Source organism: Myodes glareolus, chromosome 3 (genome assembly GCF_982192425.1).
Source record: "Myodes glareolus chromosome 3, mMyoGla1.1, whole genome shotgun sequence".
In the NCBI taxonomy this organism is placed as follows: Eukaryota; Metazoa; Chordata; class Mammalia; order Rodentia; family Cricetidae; genus Myodes; species Myodes glareolus.
This window is the reverse complement of record NC_142028.1, coordinates 61,944,285-61,967,978: the sequence shown is the minus strand read 5'-3', so window position 1 is coordinate 61,967,978 and position 23,694 is coordinate 61,944,285. Positions and strand designations below refer to the sequence as shown.

At 49.1% G+C, this 23,694-nt stretch overlaps 1 protein-coding gene across 2 annotated transcripts; it reads right to left on the bottom strand.

The window, feature by feature from the left end:
* Window positions 1–12: 12 nt before the first annotated feature.
* Window positions 13–21,950, bottom strand: Smpdl3b (sphingomyelin phosphodiesterase acid like 3B). Of its 2 annotated transcripts, none has more exons than XM_048434144.3 (8): window positions 21,742–21,950; window positions 12,419–12,632; window positions 10,606–10,703; window positions 6,587–6,730; window positions 5,561–5,733; window positions 3,963–4,143; window positions 3,743–3,876; window positions 13–595 (listed from the first exon to the last, which is right to left on the bottom strand). In XM_048434144.3, the coding sequence occupies exons 1-8, from the start codon at window positions 21,800–21,802 to the stop codon at window positions 230–232; spliced, it is 1,371 nt and encodes a 456-aa protein (XP_048290101.3). In that variant the 5' UTR covers window positions 21,803–21,950; the 3' UTR covers window positions 13–229. The 2 variants fall into 2 exon arrangements, with proteins under 2 accessions (XP_048290101.3, XP_085542842.2); XM_085686716.2 differs by lacking the exon at window positions 21,742–21,950 and adding an exon at window positions 20,657–20,795.
* Between the last annotated feature and the right edge of the window lie 1,744 nt (window positions 21,951–23,694).

Below are 23,694 nucleotides of genomic sequence, written 5' to 3'. Positions count from 1 at the left end.
CACAAAGACACGTACCACGAGCATGGCATGTTTTGTGGATAAAATGTGAAATTTGAAAGAAATGTGCTTCTTTGGGACCTCTCTGGTGAATCCAAATGTCCCATTCTAGTTTACTCTCCACAGACAGGAGAGACTGATAGCAACGTTCATCCCTCCGTGGGGTGACGCTGCCCAATTTTACCAGGAGAAAGATGAACCCAGTAAGAGGGTAGGTTGACAGTGCCTACAGTTAAGGCACCACCAATACGGACAGGCTTGGCAGCAAAGTCAGCATGAGCAGGAAACTGGGCACCAGCTTCGAGCCAAGGCCATGCAAGCAGGTAGCATAAGTGTTGAATGCCACCTGTTGCATGGCACACACATGCTCAGCACGGCAGATGTCCCCGCAGGTCGAATGGTCATAGCTGACAGAGTTATAGATGTAATAACGTTGCAGCATGTGCTGGTCACTGGCGATGCGGGTCAGAGCCGTATGCATGGAGTTGGTGCCTGCATCCTGCACCTGGTAGGCCTCTGTCAGGCGGTATTCCAGCTCCCAGCGTGGGGTCCCTTGTGTATTCGCCTGGCTCAGGTTCAAGAAGTAGGTCACCATGTCCTGGATTAGAGACATGGGGTATGTCAGTAATGACTAGCTGTTCCCTTCTACCCACAACCCAGCCTGTCCCCAGGCTCTTCCGCCACTGAGCACTCAGCCAGGTATGCCCGGCAGACCTGTGCTTGGTTCTGATGAGGTAACTACACCTACACCCCCATTCTAAAGAGGTTGTTATGGTGTGAACCGGAAGCGAACACCACAGGCTCATTTTGAGTGTTTGTTCTCCAACTGGAAGCGCTATTGTGGGTGGCTGTAGAATTTTTAGGAAGTAGAATCTAGCTGGCAGAAGTAGGCCTTTGAAGCTGGTTCTGGAGCCACCTCTGCTTCCTGCTCAATGGCAATGAGGAGTCCCTGATTCAAGCCATAGGCCTTCCCTACCAGGATGGAGTAAAACACTCTGAAACCATGACGTTGGTATTGTGAGCACAGTATTGCAACAGCAACGTTACCTTCTCAGCGCACACAAGTGTTCAGTGCCAGAGGTGGGATTAGAACCCACATTGCTTACCTCCCTATGCCTATGTTTCCTGTCCCACCAAACTGGCAGGCACAGTTCCTCACAGAAGCTCTGACGCTTGGTAAATCTTTACAGAATGAAGGGGAGCAGCCATGGCGGCGGCAGCAGGTTGGGTGTGTGCCTGGCTGGCAAAGGTTAGAGACCTGCGGCTGATAGGGGTTTCACATTCAAGCTAGACTCTCTAGGACTCGACAGTGCCCTCAGAACTGGAACACACTCCCCGTGAAATGTCTGGTTATTACGGACAGGTAAGAGGAGTTTCAGTGAATGGGTGGGAACTAAGTGTGCCAGGTACGTGACGTTATTGTACTAAATCCTCTGTACAGAGAAAGTAATGGAGTGGCCATGCAGACAACAGGAATCCTCGGACCTAGGGCCAATGAAATGGATCCCCAGAATCCACATGGAGAAAAGCAAGAACTAACTTTGGTAAGTCACACACATACACATAATTTGTTTTTCCAGTTCTTAGGACAGAGCAGGAGTCCTAAGGCTTAGTGCTTATGTGTTTTTTTAAATCTATTTTACTTTTAATTTTGAGAGGTAAACACCAGGCAGTGGTGTCGAGCATATACACATGCAAACAGGTACCCACAGAGGCCAGAGGATGGTATCAGATTCTCTGGAACTGGGGCGAGAGGCAGTTGTGAGCTGGCTGATGTGGGTGCCAGGAACCAAACTCGAGCGCATCCTGTCAACCACTGAGCCATCCCTCCAACTCCCAAGGCCAATTTCTGCACAACTATGAGGAACTGAGTTTGTATCCTCGTGCACACCTGCGCACGCACACACACTCAGACAGGCCAGGGTATGGAGGCTCGCAGCTCTAATCCCAGCACTCAGAAGAAGTCTGAGGCAGAAAGATTGTATCAGGGCTGGAGAGATGGCTCAGGAGTTAAGAGCAGGGACTGCTCTTCCAGAGGACTGGGGTTCAATTCCCAGTACCCACGGCAGCTCACAGCTGTCTGTAACTCCAGTTCCAGGGAATCTGACAGCTTCGCACAGACAGACATGCGGGAAAAAACACCGAAGCACATCAAATAAATGATTATAATAAAAAGAAGAAAGAAAAGTTGCATCAAGTATCTGTCAGCAAACCCTGGCTCCTCGGCCTCTGAGCTGCCTGTAGGATCAGATACTTCTCAGCACCCAGAGCTGGGCCACTACCCTCAAGCAGCTGGTGTTTGTTTGTTTGACTTTTGGTTTTTTGTTTTGTTTTGTTTTATGGTTTTTAGAGACAGGGTTTCTCTATATATCTCTGGCTGTCCTGAAACTCCCTCCGCAGACCACGCTGACCTTGAACTCACAGAGATTTGTCAGCCTCTGCCTCCCAAGCGCTGGCATTAAAGGTGTGCGCCACCCACCACCCTCTGGCAGCCGGTGCTTTTACTTCCTTACGGTGCCTGTGCCTGGGTTGCAGCAGTCCGCTCTTTGCCCAGTAGACAGGGTGATTTTGGAAACGGTGAATCAGAGCAGTTCACACTTCTGTACCCAGCTCTGTAAATCCAGAGTACTCTCCATGACCTGGATCTGGCCTGGTACTTTCCACTTTCCCCTTGGGCTCTCAGGGTCACCCACTCTCCATGTTCTTCCCCTAAAACACCAAGTCCCTTTCCACCCCAGGGCGTTTGCCTTGCTGGTCCTCCTCCCACCTTCCTTACAAACCTAGCCAGCTTCCTCAGTTTACACAGAACTCAAAAGCCTCCTTACTTCCCTTGTCCCATCTCTGTAACGCAGTCAACCAACACGCTCCTGAATTGTCAGCCCCTTTACCCTCCCTCCCCTCTCGCCCTCTTTCTTTCTTCAGTGTTGGAAGCCAAGCCTAGTGTCTCCTCCATGTTAAGCAAGCACTTAGCCACTGAGCCGTGGCCATAACCCCCTCTCTCACTCCCCTTTGGAGACAGGGTCTTCTTGCTATGTTATTGTCTGGTCTTGAACTCACTATGTAGTCCATGCTGGCTTTAAATTTCCGTCCTGTGCTCCAGCCTCCCAAGTGCCTGAGATTACAGTCCTGTGCCAGCAGGCCCAGCAACCACCCGGCCTTTTCTGTCGCCCATGTTTAATTTTATTTATTTGTTTACTGTCGTCCTCCTGTAGGGATTGTGGCGAAGGAGAGCAGTTACTCTGTTGTTGTTTGTGTCTGGAGCTTTGAACAGGGCCTGACATGCAGCAGGTGTTTAGAACATTTTGCTAAATGAATGAAGTAGTATTTCTTTGTCAATTCAACAATTGCAGCACATCTTAGAAGGAAAAGAAGTACTCATGGTATTAGGGGCTGGGTCCTAGTTGGTGTACGGTCAGGGGCAATGGGCTTGAGCTCAGACTGTGGGGAGTCTTCCATACTATCCTAAAAGGAGGTGATTTTAACTTAAGATCTGTAAGTAGCAGCAAAGCTACTACAGACTTATATGAAGTCAGTACTTTAGGAAGATTCATCCCTCCCGAGTGTGGCAGGAAGCAGGGGGGACAGTGATCCGGTACAAAGACTTGAGGGAAGAACTGGCCTGAGTAGGTGGCAGGTGGCTTCAAAGTTTAACCAGCTAAGTAGCATGAGGGTTAGCAAAGGGTTAGGAAAGGCGGTGACACACTCAGGTGCCCACCCCTGGCCCCAGCAGACCCACACTCCTAACCTGCAGCTTCAGCGTGACTCGATCATACTCAAAAACACGAATGCCTGGATTGTTGGCTCCGTTGACCACTCCAGGTAATGTGGTCTTCCACGGCGTGACCCCAGGCGTGAGGAACATGACGCCTATGGGGGCACCTTCGGAGAAAAAGACAACAGGCTGAAAGGGACTCTGGGAAGAGGAAAGTGGCAAGGGGCCACTTCCCTCAAGACGGAGTGAGTACCTGCATCGTCATAGAACATTCGGAAGCTGTCGGTGTGGTGGTGCCCAAAGAACTGCCCCGCTATGACACGGTGGTGCTTCTGGACCACCTTCAGGTACTCCTCGTTGAAGCTCTCTCGGAACCAGGCCTTGTCCTGGGTCTTCTCAAAGAACCCTGGGGGCACGTGGCCAATAATGTAGACCTGCAAGGAAGAGGTACTGGGATCAGAGATGTTCTCTCTGTTTCCACCTTCAGGAACCCACCCATGTCCTCGAGGGCAGATGGACCTCCCTCTGAATGGAACCCCAAAGGACCTCTTCCACAAACCCTTACTCATCCTTTGACGGGTGCTCTTGTCGTCTCAAAACTGGGGCTGAGCCTCCCTGGCTGTGTGAGAACACTACGTGGTCGTATGCATTTGTGTTTAATGATCCCCAAGTCACCTGGGCACTGGATCACCAGTACAGAAATGTAGAATGAAGTAGAATCCAGAACGGGTGCTTAGCTAGGAGTGGTGGCATGTGCCTTTAATCTAACCCCAGCACCCGAGAGGTAGAGGCAGCGGATCTCTGGGAGTTCAAGGCCAGCCTGGTCTACAGGGTGAGAACATGAACGTGTCTTTAAAAGGTAATGCGTGTGAATGAGCTTTGGCATCAAACTGCAGCTTGGCCACCAGCCAAATGTCATCTCATTTAGAAGAGTATTTACCTCGGGGAGTGAACTGGCTGGCTTTGTGTCAACTTGATACAAGCTATAGAGTCATCAGAGAGGAAGGAGCCTCAGCTGAGGAAAGTCCCCATGAGATCTAGCTGTAAGGCATTTTCTCATTTAGTCATTAATGGGGAGGGTCCAGCCCATGGCGGTGGTGTCATCCCTGGAGATGGTGATCCTGGGTTCTATGAGAACTCAGGCTGAGCAAGCCAGGGGAAACAAGTCAGTAAGCAGTTCCCTGTCACGGCCTCTACATCAGCTCCTGCCTCCAGGATCCTGTCCTGTGTGAGTTCCTGTCCTGGCTTCCTTCAGTGATGGACTACAGTGTGAAAGTTTAAGTCAAATAAACCCTTTCCTCCCCAACTTGCTCTTCTGTCATGGTGTTTCGTTGCAGCAATAGTAAACCCTGACTAAGACATGGAGTTGCTATGAAATTAAATGAAGGGTCCATCTAAAGCACAAAGCTGTGTGCCTGCGGCTGGCATAGTGAGCTCTCATCAACAGCAGCCACGAAGTCCTCCTGGGGTGTGCTGGACGATGCTTCGACCCAGACACAAGCCACTGTACCAGTCCCTGAGTAGCTGCTGGCTCAGCAGATGAGATGGACACACCTAACATCCGGGCACCTCCGTGAGTACACAGTGTGCACTACTGTGCGTGTGGCAGCGTTGGAAAGACATCTGAACTCGGAGCAAGGAGCCTGAGGTTCTAGGCTTGGCTCCATCACTTATTGTGTGATGAGACCATCATGGCTCCTTGAGGCCCTAAGTGTCTTCACGTGCAGTGGGGTTTCAGGTCCCCAACTCACAAGGCTGCTGTGGTTGGAAGAAGCCTCCTCTGGGCTAGGCTGATACAGGACCCTCTGGGATGCCCGGTGGGAGGGCACAGGAAGAAGCAAGAGCGCTTACCATCTCCCCGTCCCGGGATGCATTGCTCAGCACATCTCCCAGCCACTGGAATTGCTGGCTGGGGTCGGCCATGCCGGCTGTCTGCTCGTTGCTGCTGTAGTACAGATTGGTGTTGAGGACTACAACTCGCCCTGCCCTGCTGGGACCCGGCAACTTCTCAGAATAGAAGGCACCTAGGATGTCACAGCCAGGGATAGCCTGAGGTGGGGGCCTCTGGCACCCTGCACCTCACTTTCTGACCTCTTTCCCTTGCACCATCCCTTCCCATAGGAGAGGCATCTAGGGGTGAGATGAAAGGTTCTGGAGCTGAGTTCTAATCCCGGCTCTATCATTCATGAGCTGTGCAACCTGGCAAAGCCACTCCACCTCTGTCTGCGCTCTCAGTATGCCTCATCTGGATAATGGACCAAGCATGATGCGTAGTCTCTACCCAGATAGGGTTTGACCAATGAGGAGTCCCAGCGGAAGGAGAACAAGGTAAGAGAAGAAAGCTGGGTCACGGACATTTGGGCTGACAATCTCAACGAAGTGATGTGGCCCCAAGGAACATCTGTCAATGCTCAGAGACACATTTGGTGGTCACACTGGAGATAATATCCAGTAGACAGTGTCCAGAGTCGCTGCTAAATACCATACTATTGTGAGGCCAGAACAGTCCCACCAGAGAAGGAACCAGGCAGCCCACAGGCCTGTAGACACCCAGGTTCAAGTAAGCCCAAGCTAAAAAAAGTTCCCAGAGCTCTCCCAGGGTTGCTAAGAGGCTCCAGCAGGGTGCTGAGGATAGTGCCTGGCACTTGCTGGCTCACAATCATCCTTGCTGCTCTGATTAGTAGCTTTGGGCCTTGGAATCTGTCCCGGATCCTGTTCTCAATTTACCAAGCTGTGTGACCTCTGTCTCAGTCTCTTCCTCTGTAAAATGGGGACAAAAATCTGTATCTATTTCAGGGCTTGTTGTGAAAACGAAATTGGACCAGACCCCGCCTGACATACAGTCTGTACCCATATGGTAACAAGCGTCATTTATACCCTCTCTGAAGACAGCGAAGGATTCGTTGTTAAACCAGGGTCTCCACAGTTCCGCCACCTGATTGTAGATGCTGTTGCTCTCGGCTGGGAACTGGTTTTTAGGGTGAAAGTCATGATTTCCCAGAGCGGCATAGACTTTGGTATCTGAGAGGAAAAGAAGAACTATTAAGAAAACACGCAAGAGCGGTCAGCCCTCTGTGGCAGCCACTGGCCCTCAAGCCAAAGGGGAAGAGAGATAACACAGATGAGGGGGAAAGATAGGCAGAAAGCCACAGAGATAGCATCTAGCTGAGCTTCACTGAGGACCGGGAAGGAAGGGCTATGAGCCGCCTGGGCCCATTTCCTAGCAGGGAATACCCCGCTCAGAGAGGAGGTCCCTCGGCAGGTAGCGGGGAGAAGCAATTCCTCGCGGTGACCAGTTCCTGTGTTCTTGTCAACTACAGATCATCTTATTCTGGCAGGCGGTCTGGCTCACCTCAAGAGGCCTTAGAATTTTCACTCATACACATGAGTCAACAAATATTCCATGACACACTTGCCGCACACCAGCCTGGAGCTGGACCCAGGTCCTCAGAACCAGAAGCAATGCAGTGCAATAGAGAGGGAATAATTAGGTCTGCTTTGGCTGCCTGCTGTGGGAAGGGTAAGAAAGGCTAGGAGCGGGTATGGGGAAAGCCCTCCTTCGGGGGACCTGAGAATTAAACTAATGTTTAGGGGATCCCAGCAGGCCTCCCATTATAAACGGCCTTATGCTCAAGTTTTATGCTGTTAGTGGTGGTAGTGGTGGCTTGGGGTTTTTTTTGCTTTTTCTTTCCCTGAGACACATTCTCACTGTGACATCTAGGCTGACCTCGAACTCTGGATCCTCCTGCCTCCACCTGAGTGCTAGAATTACAGACCTGTTCAGAGCCTCAAACTCGATTCTGCTTTCAGTCAGTTTCTGTGTCAGGCACGCAGTTAAGTAGGTGCTTCATAAATATTCAACAGAGAACAACAAAATCTTGGAAAAATATACACCTTTAATCCCAGCACTCGAGAGGCAGAGGCAGACAAATCTCTGTGAGTTCGAGGCCAGCCTGGTCTACAAAGTGAGTTCCAAGACAGTCAGAGTTACACAGTGAGGCCCTGTCTCAAAAAAGACCCCAGTTAAACTGAGCCTGGAGGCAGAAGCTTATAATTCCAGCTGCTAGGGAGGCTGAGGTGAGAGGACTGCAAATTCAAGCCCTCCTGAGGACAGATGAGTTCAAGGCCAACCTGTTGAACTTAGCAAGACCTGGCTTCAAAATGGGCTAGGGCTATAGTTCTTGATAGAGCACCTGTCTCGCCTAGCAAGCAAGGGGCCCCAGGTTTGGTCCCAGTACCTCAAAAGGAGGCAGACCCACCTGAGAGAAAAATATAACCCCCGTCACGTGCTGACGAGAAAGGAAAGAATCATTTAAACTGCCCACAGCTAGAGTGGGTCAGGTCCCATATAAGTGAAGGCTGCGTGAAGGTGGGACCTACGGGTCATTCATCAAACGTTCCCACTTTCTTCATAAATATCTGTTCGTCAACAGCGTGAACGACCAGACTATCTTATCTCATCCTCAAACAAACCCGTGGGACAGGCATCATAACTTCCCCTTTTCACAGGAAGAAACCAGGTACTGGGTGAGCTCGCCTGGCTTATGAAAGAGGAAAATGTGGGGCCTGCTTTGTGCCTTCCTGGTCTTGCCTCGTATGCCTACATTCTCAACCTCTCTCTGCGAGAGAGGCAAGTCCGATGTGCAATGGGAAGGTAGGAAACTCAAGGGGAATCAAACTACAGAAGCAAACCGCCCCAGGTGAGCCCTTCCTTCTCTCCACCCACACCGGACCCCTTCCGCTTCCTTCAGGAAGCTGAGGATCCAACCCGGCCCGGGCTTGGCAGGAAGTCACTCCACCACTGACCACATTCCTGGCCCCTGGCTCCTTTGCAGTGAATTCTTTGAACTCTCTGTGAAGCAGCTCACACCTCCAGAATGAGGCCTGTTCTGCTTGGCCCGTGTTTTAATTCTCTCTCACATCTTCCCGTATGGTCTCATTTTAGCATCTCTCAGAATGAGCCGTGTCTTCCTCCCATGGCTATGAGAAAGCACCATGGCCATCTTTCTCGGGCAGCACCTTTGGGTTTTTTCATAGCCAAATATCAAACGATTCCCCTTACAGCCAGTGGTATCTTCAACATTGGCGGTTGTAACATATGAGACACAGACTACAAAATCTGTAGTTTTTACACATGTGTTAAATCATGAAGAGTTTCCTGGTTTTGTTTTTGTGTGTATGTGGTGTTTGTGTGTACATGTGTGTGTGGGGGCACACTCGTCCATGTGGGTGTGGACGGAGGCCTAGGGTGGACAGTGGAATGCCTTCCAGTCGTTTCTCCGCCTTATTTTTGAACTTCCTCACTGCCATCGTGGCTATAGGGGCTAACCGGCAAGCCCCCATGCTCTGTCTCTCTGTTCCCCCAGTGCTGACCCCAGCTTTAATGTCTGTGTAGGGGATTTGAACAGACTGGGGTCTTTATGTCTGAGTGTTTTATCACCCAGCCATTCACCCAGCCCCAGTGAAATACTTTCTTTTTTTTTTTAGTATTTATTTAGTATTTATTTATTTAGTATGTATACAATATTCTGTCTGTGTGTCTGCCTGCAGGCCAGAAGAGGGCATCAGATCTCATTTCAGATGGTTGTGAGCCACCATGTGGTTGCTGGGAATTGAACTCAGGACCTTTGGAAGAGCAGGCAATGCTCTTAACCACTGAGCCATCTCTCCAGCCCAGTGAAATACTTTCTTACCCATTATTCCATTTTATCCTGTGTGGACCAGAGGACAGAGGCTCAGGATTGGGTATGAGCCTGAATCCCGCACTAGAAAGTGACTTCCGAGGTATCAATCCTAACTGCATTGGGGGTAATAATACCCAGAGCTGGGGGTGGAGCAAATAGCCCATTTGGACTCTAAGTAGCGACCTCTGCTGAAAGATGAACAAGCCTATCGTCACGGAACATGCTGGGCTGGGCTGGATAAGCTGGGCAGAGCCAGGTGTCCCTGCAAACTTTGGTTTATGTCCAGGGAGGAGACTATGGGAAGAAGAGCAGTGCTCAGATGGAGGCCACATTTGCCTCATGACCTTGACCAGCTGACTTGATGCCAAGACTCGCATTCCTAATTAGGAGAACTAAGCTGGTAACAGCTCCAATCTGCGCTTGGCATGACAGTGCACGTGCTAAAGCCTGCCAAGATCTTAGAGCGGGTCCTGGCACTTAGCACTTGATGTACACAGCTGACGTATACAGCTGTTGTTTAGTTTATCATGATTCTGTATGTGGATGGCGGGGGGGGGGGGCTGAATATGACCTTTAGAAGGAGCACAAGGATATGGGGTAAACACTGGTAGGCACTTTCTCAGGCTCCCCGTTGGCAGCCTGTGGACCTGACTCAGCCCCCAGAACCTGTTTTGCATGGCCCATTTAAACCCATCTGCAAGGGCCAATAGGTGAGACACTCGGGCCCTTTTTCCCTGTCCTGTCCCTCTGGATTGCTCTCTCCCTGTCCACTCTGCCTGGCTTGACAGGCTTAGGAAGCACTGAGCAAGTAGTGTCTCCCAGAGGCCTGAGAGCCAGACAGTCCACAGACAGCTGATGCCAACGCTAGCATTGGGGCAGGATACAAAGGCCATGTGTGAGCCCGAGTGAGCTTGCCTAGGGATGCCTGTATGTAACCGTAGACACTGGCAGCTTTGAGTCTGGCATCAGACAGAGAAGGGTACAAGACGGAGCAATGGCCGGCAACTGTTTTAGTGGCCAGCTGTGTCTCCACAGACCAGTGACTGGGAAGGCTGTGCGGAAGGTGAGAAATGGTTGCTGTCGAGCACCTGAAACCTGGAGTGCGGCCACCATTGTCAATGAAGGTCTGGCCTCCAGCCCTCCTGCTGCTGTGTCCCATGTCAGAGCCACTGGGGGATCAGGGGACACTGATGACCAAACAGTGAGTCCTACCTGGAAAAGCCTCCCTGATGAGGTTGGTCAGGCGTTCCACGATTGCCACCACAGCTGCTTCCCCTAGCTGCTCATTGGGGACGTGCGGTGTGTCATCCCTGTAAAACACCAGTGAGACAGTGAGACAGAAAGGGACAGCAGTGCCCCCTGCCCCAACATGACCAAGCAGAGACAAGCTGGAACGCAGTCGAACAGGACAGAAGAATTGATAGGGCTGGAGAGATGGCTCAGTGGTTAAGAGCATTGCCTGCTCTTCCAAAGGGCCTGAGTTCAATTCTCAGCAACCACATGGTGGCTCACAACCATCTGTAATGAGGTCTGGTGCCCTCTTCTGGCCTGCAAACATACACACAGACAGAATAAATAAATAAATATTTTTTAAAATTTTAAAAAAAAGAATTGATAATAACAGGTAGTCACTGTTATTATACGATTATTATTATTATTATTATACGATTATAACTAATCGTAGTCACGCACACTAAAAATAAAAACGTCTGCTTTCTACGCGTTCTCTTCCCGGAAACTACAGCTGTCTCAGAGATGCATTCCTCACTGAAGAGCCATGAAGAACCCCGGAAATCATCCCATCCGATGCCATTCAGCTCTGCGAGCTCCGAGAGGCTTCTAGAAAAATGCTGCACCTGGGGAAGGGTCATGGGTTTCCCAGGGTCTCTCCCAGAGGGACTGTGTATTTCAGAGTGTTGCAGGGTTTTTTTAAATATTTTATTTAACTTTACTTTATGTGCATTGGTGTGACCGAGTCAAATCCCCTGGAACTGGGGTTACCAGACAGTTGTGACCTCCCATGTGGGTGCTGGGAATTGAACCCGGGTCCTCTGGAAGAGCAGCCAGTGCTCTTTAATCGCTGAGCCATCTCTTCAGTCCCTGAGTGATACAGTTTTTAAGGGCCTCTCCTCACAGGTATCAGAGTCTGCCTCCCACAGCAAGACTCCTGGAAGGAGTTTATCGATTCTGGGACCTAAGTAACGGAGGGCTGTCCAGGCTCTCCTGCGACACCATCATATTCCTTAAGTGTCTTTCCTCTGCCCCTGCACAGGGTCCGTGGGGTGGTCACCCCCACATCATAGTGAGGGACAGTCAAGAATATTATAGATTTTGGGCTGGAGAGATAACTCATAGGTTAAGAGCACTGGCTGCTCTTCCAGAGATCCCAAGTTCAATTCTCAGCAACCACATAGTGGCTCACAACCATCTGTAATGAAGTCTGGTGCCCTCTTCTGGCATGGAGGTGTAAATGCAGGAGGAACATTATCTACATAATAAATCTTTAAAAAAAAAAAAGAAAGAAAGAAAAAAAGAGGGCTGGAGAGATGGCTCAGAGGTTAAGAGCACTGGCTGTACTTCCAAAGGTCCTAAGTTCAATTCCCAGCAACCACATGGTGGCTCACAACCAACAGACCATTGTATATTTAATAAATAAAATAAATCTTAAAAAAAAAGGGTATTATGGATTTCATTCAACTTCAAGAAGTGTCCACTGAGACTGGCAGAGGGAGCACCTGAAGTCATCCTCACCAACTTCCTGGGTCACCACTTCCTGTAGGAAGTCCTTCTCCATCCTGCCATGTTGGGTCAGGTGTTTTGTGTAGTTCCCACACCCCCACAGGTGGCCCTCTCTCCGGTTCCTGGCTCTGCCATCTCAGTTCCCCGGTGTCTCCCCCAGGACTGAATATGTGACAGGCTGATCAACCAAGCTCTCTGAATCCTGGAGGTTTAGCTGAGATGAAGATTTAAAAGGGACAGAAGAGACAAAGGGCCCGGCTCACATGTGACATATGACTGCTCTTACCCTGTCCAGAGAATGAAGTCTGGCTTTGGCTCTATCTCCTTCATGGCGTAGATGGAAGAGTTGACAAGGACCCAAGGAGAATCACAGAGGTAGTCACCCCAGGGGCCGGCATTTGGCACAGGCTGGGAGCCAGCTGAGGGGCACACCTGGAGGGGGTCTTTGGATACGGTGTAGTTGGGGTCCAAATGCAAGTCAGAGATGTGCCAGAACTTCCCTGTGGGAAAAGAGAACCTCTCTTGGTGCTCCTGCCCTAGGCTGAATGAGGAAGAAGCCTCGAGGTGAAACCCAGGCTCCTCGGGACACCAGGTTTCAGGAAAGAGCTCCAGAGCCCCACTCTGCCCAGTCAGTCTGTGACCTTCTGGCGAGGTTCTTACCATTCCTTTTGCCAGTACCCAGAACAGTTGCACAAGAGCTGGGGCCATGTGACCCTCTGGTGCTGAGCAGGTGGCAGGTGACAAGCAGAGGAGAGGACAATGGGTTAAACATTCAGGCTCTGGACCCACCTAGGAGCTGCGAAGCCTTGGACAAGCTGAGTCACTAGATCCGGACCCTGGCATATGACCTGGGGGAGAAGGCTGACACGCAAATGAGTTGGGAGAGCTAACAAACCCTGGGGAGTAAGTGTGGAAATGAGAGAGGAGCGAAGTGAAGGCAGAGAGGGTCAAGTCTCTGCCAGAGCTCCTCACATGGGCGGGCACGCCATGATGCGGATTTGGGGCATCAGCACACACTGCCCCCTACAGTGTGCTTGTGGAAGTGGTTGCCTGGATTTTGCTCCAAACCAAGGGAAGCTGGTGTAATACAGAGAAAAGAAATGGAAGCAGGTGAGGTGGAGCATGGAGCTGCCATGGCCAGTTTCTCTCTCTCTAAGGCTTTGAATCCAAGATCGGCCTGTGTCAGCCTCCCATTGGCTAGGGCTACAGGTGGGCGCTGCACACCCAGCTCTCGGTGACAGCGTACTGGAAGCAGGTCCAGCTTCTGCGCTCAATCCTGTGTTTCTGGCTGAGATAAAAGAGAAACCCTGGATTGCCTCACCCTCCGCCGTGCTATTTCCTCCTCCATTTCCTCAAGCTCAGAACTCACTGTCAACATCGTTCCCCACAGGAAGCTGGGCCGAGGGTGGGTCCAGGACGTGAGCAGGACACCAAAACAGCCCCAGACTCCCATTCCTAAACGTTTCCTCCCAGGCACCCTTGAGAGCTTGCCTCCCTCTCTTGACCTACACCTGATTTGGGGAAAGGACCTGCAATTTGTTTATGCCAAGGTATAAATAACCGATTAAGCAAATCACTAACCTACATACTCTACAGCTGCCCTGCCCACAGCCCTGGGAGGTTTGGATTACTCTTCTCCACGTTCTTGATAAGAAAGCAAAGGTTCAGAGGTCCACAGGCCTGAGATCATGTGGCCAATGGCAGGAGTCCTATGTCTCAGACTCTCTAGAGTCTAGAGAATCTGGTGTCTGTTTTGATGGGTGTCTTGATTGACAGTATATGCCTGAATTTTAATCGCCTTACCCGAATGGAGTCCTCGTTTGTACTGGGAGAAGGGATTTTACCTTTCCACACAGATTTCAACCCCTAATAGATTTGAAATTATTCCTACAGAAACAAAACCCCAAGCCAGAGTAAAGGAATTAAGCCCCCCATTCTAATGAGCAGGTGGACGAACTAGTGGGCTTCCCAAGCATCTGCTGGCTCATGCATGTGGCCATGTTTCAGGCACAGCTCTCCAGCCTAGGGCAACAAGCTGAACTCTGTCTGGTGTCCCTGAAGATCCCAGCAGAAGCTACTGTCCTGCCTCTAGGAGGAGCTTTCTCAATCAACCACAAGCACCAGCCAGCTGGTCTCTCTGATATGATAGTGGGTATTTCTTCAGACCACAAAGTTCTGGCTGGTGACGAGGCGAGGCCAGTTGTCAGATTCTAGTAAAAATGAAACTGTGCCCAGCCTCCCTAGCATTTCTCAGTAGGGTGTGGTATATGTGTGTGTGGCTGGGAATCAAACTCAGGGCCTAGTGCATGCTAGGCAAGTGCTCTACTGCTGAGCCATTCCCCTAGCCTTCCCCCACTGCCTTGTTTTGCGAAAACTCTATCATGGTTCTCAGAATGACCTCAAACTCCTTGAGTTCAGGTGACCCTCCCATTCAGCCTCCCAAGTAGCTGATACACCTGGTCTGTGTCACCACAAAGTGCTTCAAGAAAGGATGCTTTATTTTGGCAGGGAGGCGGGGGTGGATGTATCGAGACAGGGTTTCTATATGTAGCCCTAGTTATCCTGAACTGCACTGTTAGCTGCAGAGGACAGTCCCAAGGAGACAAGCAGGGTGTGAAGGACGAGATTTGGCCATTGCTGCCTTCCTTCCATCTCCTTTCTACAGTGAGGGGAAGACTTTCAGACGCCCCCAAAGACCAAATACGGACTAACTAATGCTTCCTGCTTGCTGCCTGCTGATGCTGAGTTAGTTCATCTCAGCACACGCCATCTTCACAAACCTATGAACTGGCCAGAGACAGGCCAGAGTAAAGATGTGCTTGTCTATGCAGCAAATGAGCAGTTGAACAGAATTCCTACCAAGGTGTGCGCCCTCAACTCCTCACTAAACTTGACCCCGAGTTTACTCATATTCCCAATAATTAATGCTGGGCAGTGGTGGTGCACGCCTTTAACCCCAGCACTCCGGATGCAGAGGCAGGTAGATCTCTGTGAGTTTGAGGCCAGCCTGGTCTACATAGTGAGGTCCAGCATAGCCAAGGCTACACTGGGCATACCTGTCTCTGGAGGGAGTGGGGAGGGAAGAAAAAGAAAGGAAGTTCGTCTTAGCTCATGAATCTCCTGACCCTCCTCTTCTTTGACCTACAATTCCCTTGGTTCTCTTGTCCATTGACAATCACAGATCCAGAGCCCAGGACCTAGTAAAACATCTATGACTTAAACAAAAGGGACTGGAGAGATGACTCAGTGGTTAAGATCCCTGACTATTCTTCCAAAGGACCCAGGTTCAATTCACAGCAGCCACATGGCAGTTCACAACTGTCTGTAACTCTAAGATCTGACATTCTCACACAGACATACATGCAGTTAAGATACCATGCCCATAAAATAAAAATTAATAAATTAAAAAAAGCTATTCTAATAAAATTAAAATTTCATTTCAAAGACAACATTTAAAAATTCATCAAAGCCATAAATAATGCAAGGTATGTTTGTTTGTTTTGGTTTGTAGACAGGCTCTCACAATGTAGCCTTAGCTCTCCTGGAATTCACTGCATAAACCAAGCAGGCCTCAAACTCACAGAGATCCGCCCGCCTCTGGCTCCAGAGTGCTGGGACTAAAGGTGTGTGCCACCGCCGCTCGGCTATCATCACCATCTTAATCCCCCTGCCGGAGCACTCAAGGATTAGGATTACACAAGGTGCAATAACAAGCACAACTTAATATTTTACTTCTTTAATAAAATTATTTCAGTTACTTATTTATTTTGTTTATGTGTGTGTGTGTGTGTGTGTGTGTGTGTGTGTATGTGCACATGCCATAGTGCATGGGTAGGGGTCAAAGGTCAACTTTCAAGAGTCTCCTTTCACCATGTGGATCCCAGGGATCGACCTCTGATCCCCAGGCTAAGAGGCAAATGCCTTTTAACTCACTGAATCATCTCCTCTGCCCCTTATTTACGTATCTGTGTGCATGTGCACACGTACATGACAGAGAGTATGGAGAGGCCACAGGACAACCTGCAGAAATCAGGACTGTCCTTTTTACCATGTGAGGCCCAGACTCCCCTCAGGTCATCAGACCTGACAGTGAGAGCATTTGCCCTCTGAGCCATCTGACTGGTTCCCGGTCAGCTTGTCTAGCACTTTACCGTGCACAGGCAAGGCCTCCCTTAGCTCTCACATTGAAGAACTGTAAGCTTACACTTTAGTCTTTTCTTTGTGTGTGCTTGCGTGATTTCATGTCTACCACATGCATGCAGGAACCCATCGAGACCAGAAGAGGGAGCCAAATCCCCTGGAACTGGAGTTACAAGTGGTTGTGAGCTGCTATATGGGTGCTGGGAATGAAGCCCAGGTCTTCTGCAAGAGCAACAAGTGCTCTTAACCACCAAGCCATCTCTCTCTGCCACCTAACTATCACATTTAACCTCCCCTCTACTATGACCCCACGTTAAGGTCACAAAAGAGGCTCGTGGTCACATAGGTTTCTAAAGGCAAGACTCAGGACTCAGATTTTCCAGCTCGAAGCAGGTGATTGTTTTTGAAAGGGGATTAGTGACATTTGGAATTGTGTGTGTGTGTAGGGGGGTGTTTATGAAACTAGGCTCATCCATATAGGCAATGGTGACTTGGACCAGAAACGCCCCTAACTGAACCTCAGTTTCCTCACTGGTAAAGCAAGAATGAGAATGCCCAGAGAGAAGGGGTGCAGATGAAAGTTCTCTCCTGTTCTCTCCTGCAAAGCCCGGCCAGGAGTAGGTGTGGGAGAAGGGGCTAAGACACCAGCCTTACATGCGGTTGGTGGTGGCTCACACCTTTAATCCCAGCACTCGGAGGCAGAGGCAGGCAGATCTCTATAAGTTCGAGGCCAGCCTGGTCTACAGAGTTCCAGGACAGCCAGAGAAACCCTGTCTCGAAACACAAAACAAAACAAAATTTTAGAAAAAGGTACCAGCCTTAGGATCCACTCACAGTGCCACATGGCCTCTGGAAGCAGACCTTCCCCTCCCCTCCTATTCCCTCTTCTCAGGCCTGTTTCCTGCATTGAACACATTCTCTGAGAGCCCTCTGCAATCCTAGCTGCTCTGATTCCACGGTCTGTCTGTCATCATGTGTAAACCACAGCACAAAGCGCACTGGCCCAACTTCAGTCCTTTGCTATTGGTACTCTGCTTCATGGGTCGTAAGATGGCCCAGCAGGTAGACACTTGCTGCTAACCCTGAAAACCTGAGTTTGATCCTGGGGCCACACATGGCAGAGGGAGAGAAATGACTTTTGCAAGTTGCCCTCTGGCCTCCATATGTGCATCCTGACACAGCTCAACTGTGCACGCACACAGACACACACACACAGACACATACACACACAGACACACAAAATAAATCTATTTTTTTTCCTGAGACAGGTTCTTACTATGTAGCTCTCGCTGTCCTGAAACTCACTCTGTAGATCAGGCTGTCCTCAAACTCACAGAGATTCGCCTGCCTCTGCCTCCTTGAGTGCTGGGATTAAAAATGTACTTGAGTACTTCGATTGTAATTTCTTCTCTGTAAACTAAGACTTAGGGTCCTCTGCTGAAAGTAACATTTCCTGTTCCTGTTCTAACTATACAACCACTCCTCCAAACTGCTCCCCAGTTAGGTGTGTCCATCCTGTCTTAGAGGTGAGGAAGCTACCATGCTTCTTGGCCAGTACTAACCAGTCCTCCCTCAGCCCTGATGCAGCCTTCAGGGTCATCCCCCAATTTTGCTCATTCAAAGGGGTGAGACTTGCCTTTCTGTGTCATCTGATGCAGGGGGATAAGTGAAGTGTTGCACCAGCTGCATGGGAGGAAAAGGAACTCCATGCTGGTGTCGTGACAGATATCACCCCAGCTCTTGACTAAGAACGGTGGAACCCACAGGAAGGCCCTGAAAACACTTGCAGGTGCCACGGGATTCTTTTGACAAGGTTTCTCTGTGCAGCGATGGCTGTCCTGGAACTCCCTCTTGTGGATAACTTCCAGACTAATATGGTTTGATGGACCATGATCTCCCGAGAGGTCACCGTGAACACCCCTCAAAAAATTACTTCACCCAATAAACAGCAGGAAGCAGTTTGGAGAAAACTACACCCATATTCCCAAATATTGTTTATAAATGTTTGCTTACATATAAAGAGGGATATGCTATAGATATGAATAATTTGCATTGGTATGGATCTTGGTTATTGATGCAAATTTAAGGTCAATTTTGTTATACTGTGTATATGTATTTCTGATCTTGGTTAAGGTATTGTGTGTGTAGTTCATTTAAAAATGTAATGTATAATTAAGAAATATAGGTTAATAGATAATCATCTGTAATAGTTAAGCTTGTAGTCATGTTAGTTAGGTTTTCTAGATATGTAATTTAGGTAGATAAGTATTCTTCAAATCTTTCAGAGACCTTCAGAATACGGCATTTAAATGTTTAAGAATTTAGGACTTTCCATGACAGTGAGACACATCTGCTCCTGGCAGCACCAATTACTTTAAGAGGAAGATGGGCATCTAAGAGGCTCCTTATGGAGTTGATTAGCCATTTGGGCAAGAAACTACTTTTGCCTGGACTGCTTGATTGGGTGAACTGGACATGCAGGACCCTCAGAGAAATGAACACTGAACTTGCCTAAAAGTGAGACGAGCCTTCGGAGTTCCTGCTTCATGAAAGAGTCTGCTAAATATTCTGCAGGACACAGAAGAAAATGACTGACAAACTGCCAATATAGGTGGAACTGTCTTTGATATTTCCTGCTTCATGGAACAGTCTCCTGGATACTATGGGCCTGTAGACTGAAAATAGATGCCCCAATGGTACAGAAGAATTTTGGGTGACTGTCCAGGCAGTGAGATATTTTGGAATTTGTTGACAATGCACTTCTTGTTTACTTAGGTAATATTATATTCTTCTGGAGTCTTTGATAGAGTTTAAGAATATATAGTAATAATATAATTTTCCTTAGTTATGATAAAAGATAAAATAGATATAACTGCAATTCTTGCTTGATAGCTGTTATATGCAATTTTACTATGTTAAAGTTGAAACCTTCCTTTTTATTTAAACAGAAAAGGGGAGGTGATGTGGGATTTCCCTCTGTATGCTATGAATACCACTGATTAATAAAGAAATTGTTTTGGGACTATAACAACGATATAGGGGAACAGAGCCAGGCGGGGAAAGCTAAACTGAATGCTGGAAGAAAGGAGGTGGAATCAGAGAGAAGCCATGTAGACCTGCTGGAGACAGACGCCAAAACTTTAGCCGGTAAGCCACAGCCACTTGGCAATACACAGATTGATAGAAATGAGTTAAATTAATATATAAGAGTTAGTCAATAAGAAGCTAGAGCTAGCTGGGCGGTGGTGGTGCACGCCTTTAACCCCAGCACTTGGGAGGCAGAGGCAGGTGGATCTCTGTGAGTTCAAGGCCAGCGTGGTCTACAAGAGCTAGTTCCAGGACAGGCTCCAAAACTACAGAGAAACCCTGTCTCGAAAAACCAAAGAAGAAGAAGAAGAAGAAGAAGAAGAAGAAGAAGAAGAAGAAGAAGAAGAAGAAGAAGAAGAAGAAGAAGAAGAAGCAGCAGCAGCAGCAGCAGCAGCAGCAGCAGCTAATGGGCCAAGCAGTGATTTAATTAAGACAGTTTCTGTGTGGTTATTTTGGTTCTGGGAGGCCAGGATGAACAAGCAGCCTCCTTACTACACCCTCTGTAGACCAGACTGTCTTCGAACTCACAGAATCTCACAGTGCTGAGATTAAAGACATGCACCACCACTGCCTGGCTATTCTTTTATTCAAATAAGTCTTAAAGAGAGAGTTTTCCAAGAGCCTAATGCTAAGTCTTGGTCACTGAAAATGCTCAACAGCCATCAAATATCCCCGCCCTTTTCCCCTTAGTGGGCTGTTTCTTCAGAGCTTCACATTATAAACACAGAGCCGGGCGGGGGTGGCAAACGTCTTTAATCCTAGCACTCGGGAGGCAGAGGCAGGCGGATCTCTATGAGTTGGAGGCCAGCCTGATCTACAGAGCAAGTTCCAGATCAGCCTACAAAGCTACAGAGAAACCCTGTCTCAAAATAGATAGATAGATAGACAGACAGACAGACAGACAGATGATAGATCAAACTCACTGGCCGTGTGACCTTGGGGTAGTCACTTCTATGACGTTGTTTTTTTCTGTGTAAAATGGGGATGAAAACATGTCACAAGCTAAGTTGTTGGGAAAGTATTATGCCAAACAAAACAAAACAAAAACCATTTGTTCAGGGACTGGAGAGATGGCTCAGTGGTTAAGAACCCTGGCTGCTCTCACAGAGAACCCTAGTTTAACTCCAAACACTGACACAGTTGCTCACAACTGTTTTAGCTCCAGTATCAGGTCATCCGATGCCCTCTTCTGGCCTCCAGATGGCGGTGGTAGCGGGGAGGCACACATGTGGTACACAGGCATGCATGCAAGCAAAACACCCACACACATAAACCACTGCTTTCCTACTCAGCCTACCTCCGTTTCCGAGCGGTATCTCAACAAGCAGAACTCTCAGATGGCAAGGTGGCACACGCTTTAATCCCAACACTCACGAGACAGAGGCAGGTGGATCTCTTCAGAGTATAAAGTCCAAAGCCAGGCCGATCTACCTGGCAAGTTCCAGGTCAGCTAGGGAGACACAGTGAGACCCTACCTCACAACAAGACAAAACAGAAGTCTTCAGGGTCACCCTGGAATACTGTGTGCACGCGTTTTTCTTGCTCATGCTGGGTTTTCTCCCTGGCTGTTGCTTCTTCCCAGCTGAGGGACTGTTTATTCCTCAAAGACCTGAGTTTCCTTTTCTGTCTTCTTCCTGGTCCCTACATTCACCCAGGGTTCAGAGACCGACTTTCCGCCAGTGTTTTCGTTTTTTATGTTTTATTTACACTTATCTATTGGGCCGGCACACACCTCTACATTTGTGTGGAGACCAGAAGACAACTTTTGGGAATAACATCCTCTTCTCTGGTCATGTGGGTCTGGGGAACTGAACTCCGTTTGTCAGTCTTGCCGGCAAGCACCTTTGCCTGCTGAGCCATCTCAGCAGCCCTTAGACAATATTTTTGTTTGTGTCTCTGAGTTCCAGGGATGACCCGCACTGTCTTGTGCATTCAGACAATCACTGTACCACAGAGCTACACCGGAGCCTCCAATCTGAAGTGTCCTGATTGAGTTAAGTCTTTCCAGCCACCTGCTTCCTCTCAGTGGCTGGCTCTCCTAAAGACCCTAAGCCAAGTCAGCGCACCACCGGCAAAATCAGTGTCACTGTCCTGCCCCTGACAGGCAGCTGCTCCGGTTTAAAGTCCGCCCGGCTCAAGGAGCAGTCTTTTTTCTTTTCTTTTCTCTTCTCTTTGAAACAGTGTTTCAAGTAACCTAGACTGCCCTTGAACTCTTATCTACCAGCTCAGCTAATAACCTTGCCGGTTGTCTAAGTCTCTTCACTTTAACCTCTAAGCTGCCTTACCATTTTTGGCCTTGTTCTATGAGCCATTCCCAGCAGCCCAGACCCCACCCCCAGTTCCTAGTATGAAACAAAGAGCAGGTTTTCTCCGCAGCCTTACCTAGTTCAGCTCCTGCTACTCCCCAGGGCGCCAGGAGTATCAGCCACCGGAGAAGCGCCATCCTCTGGACCAGTCCACTACGGCTCCAGGTGCGTCCGCGCCGCAGGCTCCCAGCAACTCGCGGCCAGCCACGTGTCTGAGCAGAACTTCCCGTCTGGCTGTTACCTGTGTTCCAAGTTATCCCAGGCGGCTGGCTGCTCTTGCTTTTCCTCGTTTGCCCAGTAGGGCGTGAGCTTGATTGGAGGAGAGATGTACCAGTCAGGCCTGGAGGGAGGGCTTGCACGTCTCTGTGGAAACCACATCTATGTTGCAAGATGCTCCGTTTGAGTCTCCCGACTTTTCGAGAGAAATACAGAAGTACTGGGGGCAAAAAGATACGATATTTTCGGTTTGCTCTTAAATTATCTGGTAGAATTGGAAGCATTTCCGTTCAGGCAGCCTCCTTAATCTCCAGAAAAGACATGGCAAGTCCCATCTGCCTGATTCATTGTCCTCTCCTTGCAGAACACGAAGGAATTCATTGGCTGACTTTGGCGGTCAGAAGACCTTAAATGCTAGCTGGAGAAACGTGAATATGAGAACCTAAACTTAAGCCAGATGTGGTAGTGCTCACCTATGGTCCCAGCACACTTGATGGCGGGAGGGTTAGCAGGTCAAGGCCAACCACAGCTGCCTGATGACTTTGAGGCCAGTCTGACTTTATAACCAAGAACATTTAGAGCTCTTCAGTGATCATACCAGGAGTTGGGAACTATCAGAAATTGGGCAACGGGGGGGGGGGGGGAGATGGTATTGTCCCCTGCACCTGCCCTTAGAGACTGAGGGCTGGACCACCTGAGTGAGGTGACCTGAGAAGCTGAGGAAGGATGTGACTCAGGGAAGAGGATGAAAAGCTTCTGGGAAGCCACGACAGAGGCTTAACCCTCTTTGGGTTTTCTGTTTTGTTTTGATTATTTTTCCTTGTCATTAGTGGTGGTTTGGGTTTTGTTTTTTTGTGGTTTATTTCTTGTTCTTTTGTTTTGTTGTTCATGTGCTTTGCACCAGGATGAAACCAAGATGCTCACTCACTCAAGCAAGACGAACTCTCGGTCCCACAGCCTCCACAGCCAAGCAGCTCGACCTCAGAGGGCAAAGGAGAAACCAGGTTGCATGTATGGGGGGGGGGGGGGGGTGTCAGTGAGGAGGAGGAGCAATGTGAGGCGAGGAGGTGGCGTTGCAAGGGAGCTGCGGTGACTGGGGAGCTAACAGCCTGAGGCTGGGAAAGCAGGCAGGGCCAGGCTGTGCTCAGATGTTTGAGTTGAGAGCTTTGGGGAGCCAGGAAGAGAATCAGAGGCAAAGCTGGGGCTAGAGACAGGGCGTGGCAGTTAAGAGCACTGGCTGCTTTTGCAGAGGACTCAGATTTGGTTCCTGTCAATCACATGGAGGAGGCTCACAACTGGTTCTAACTCCAGCTCCAGGGCATCCAGCCCTCTCTGGCCTCCGAAGGTATCAAACACACACACAGTGCACACCCCTACAAGAAGGAAAAACACTCATACACATAATAAATAAAAATAAATCTTTAAAAAGAAAAAAAAAGGCAGTACCGTCTGCATCTCAGAACGATGAATACGGTGAGAAAAGCATAGAGTCTGAGGCAGAAGCGCTGTCTTAGTCCACTTTCTGTTGCTAAACCAGAAGCTCTGAGACTGGGCAGCTTGTGAAGAACAGAATTGTATGGGCTCACAGTCCTAGAAGCTAGGAAGGCTATAGTCAAGGTGCTCGCGTGTTCTGGGGTCCCTGCAGGTATCATGGCCTGCAGGGAAACAAACCGCAAAACCACTACTCCCCAGGGGGAGGGTGGGGTAGTAGTAAGAATGAAAACTCAGTACAGACTTGGTCAGTCAGACTCAATCAAAACTTCCAGAGAGTCCGATCCTGTGGATTAATTTTCTCACATATTTCAACACAGTA

Coding starts and splice junctions, on each gene's coding strand:
- Smpdl3b (XM_048434144.3), bottom strand. CDS start 21,802: ATGGCGCTTCTCCGGTGGCTGATACTCCTGGCGCCCTGGGGAGTAGCA. Junction 4,144..5,560: donor CATCCCGGGACGGGGAGATG/GTAAGCGCTCTT, acceptor TCTTCCTTGCAG/GTCTACATTATTGGCCACGT. Junction 3,877..3,962: donor AATGTTCTATGACGATGCAG/GTACTCACTCCG, acceptor TTTTCTCCGAAG/GTGCCCCCATAGGCGTCATG.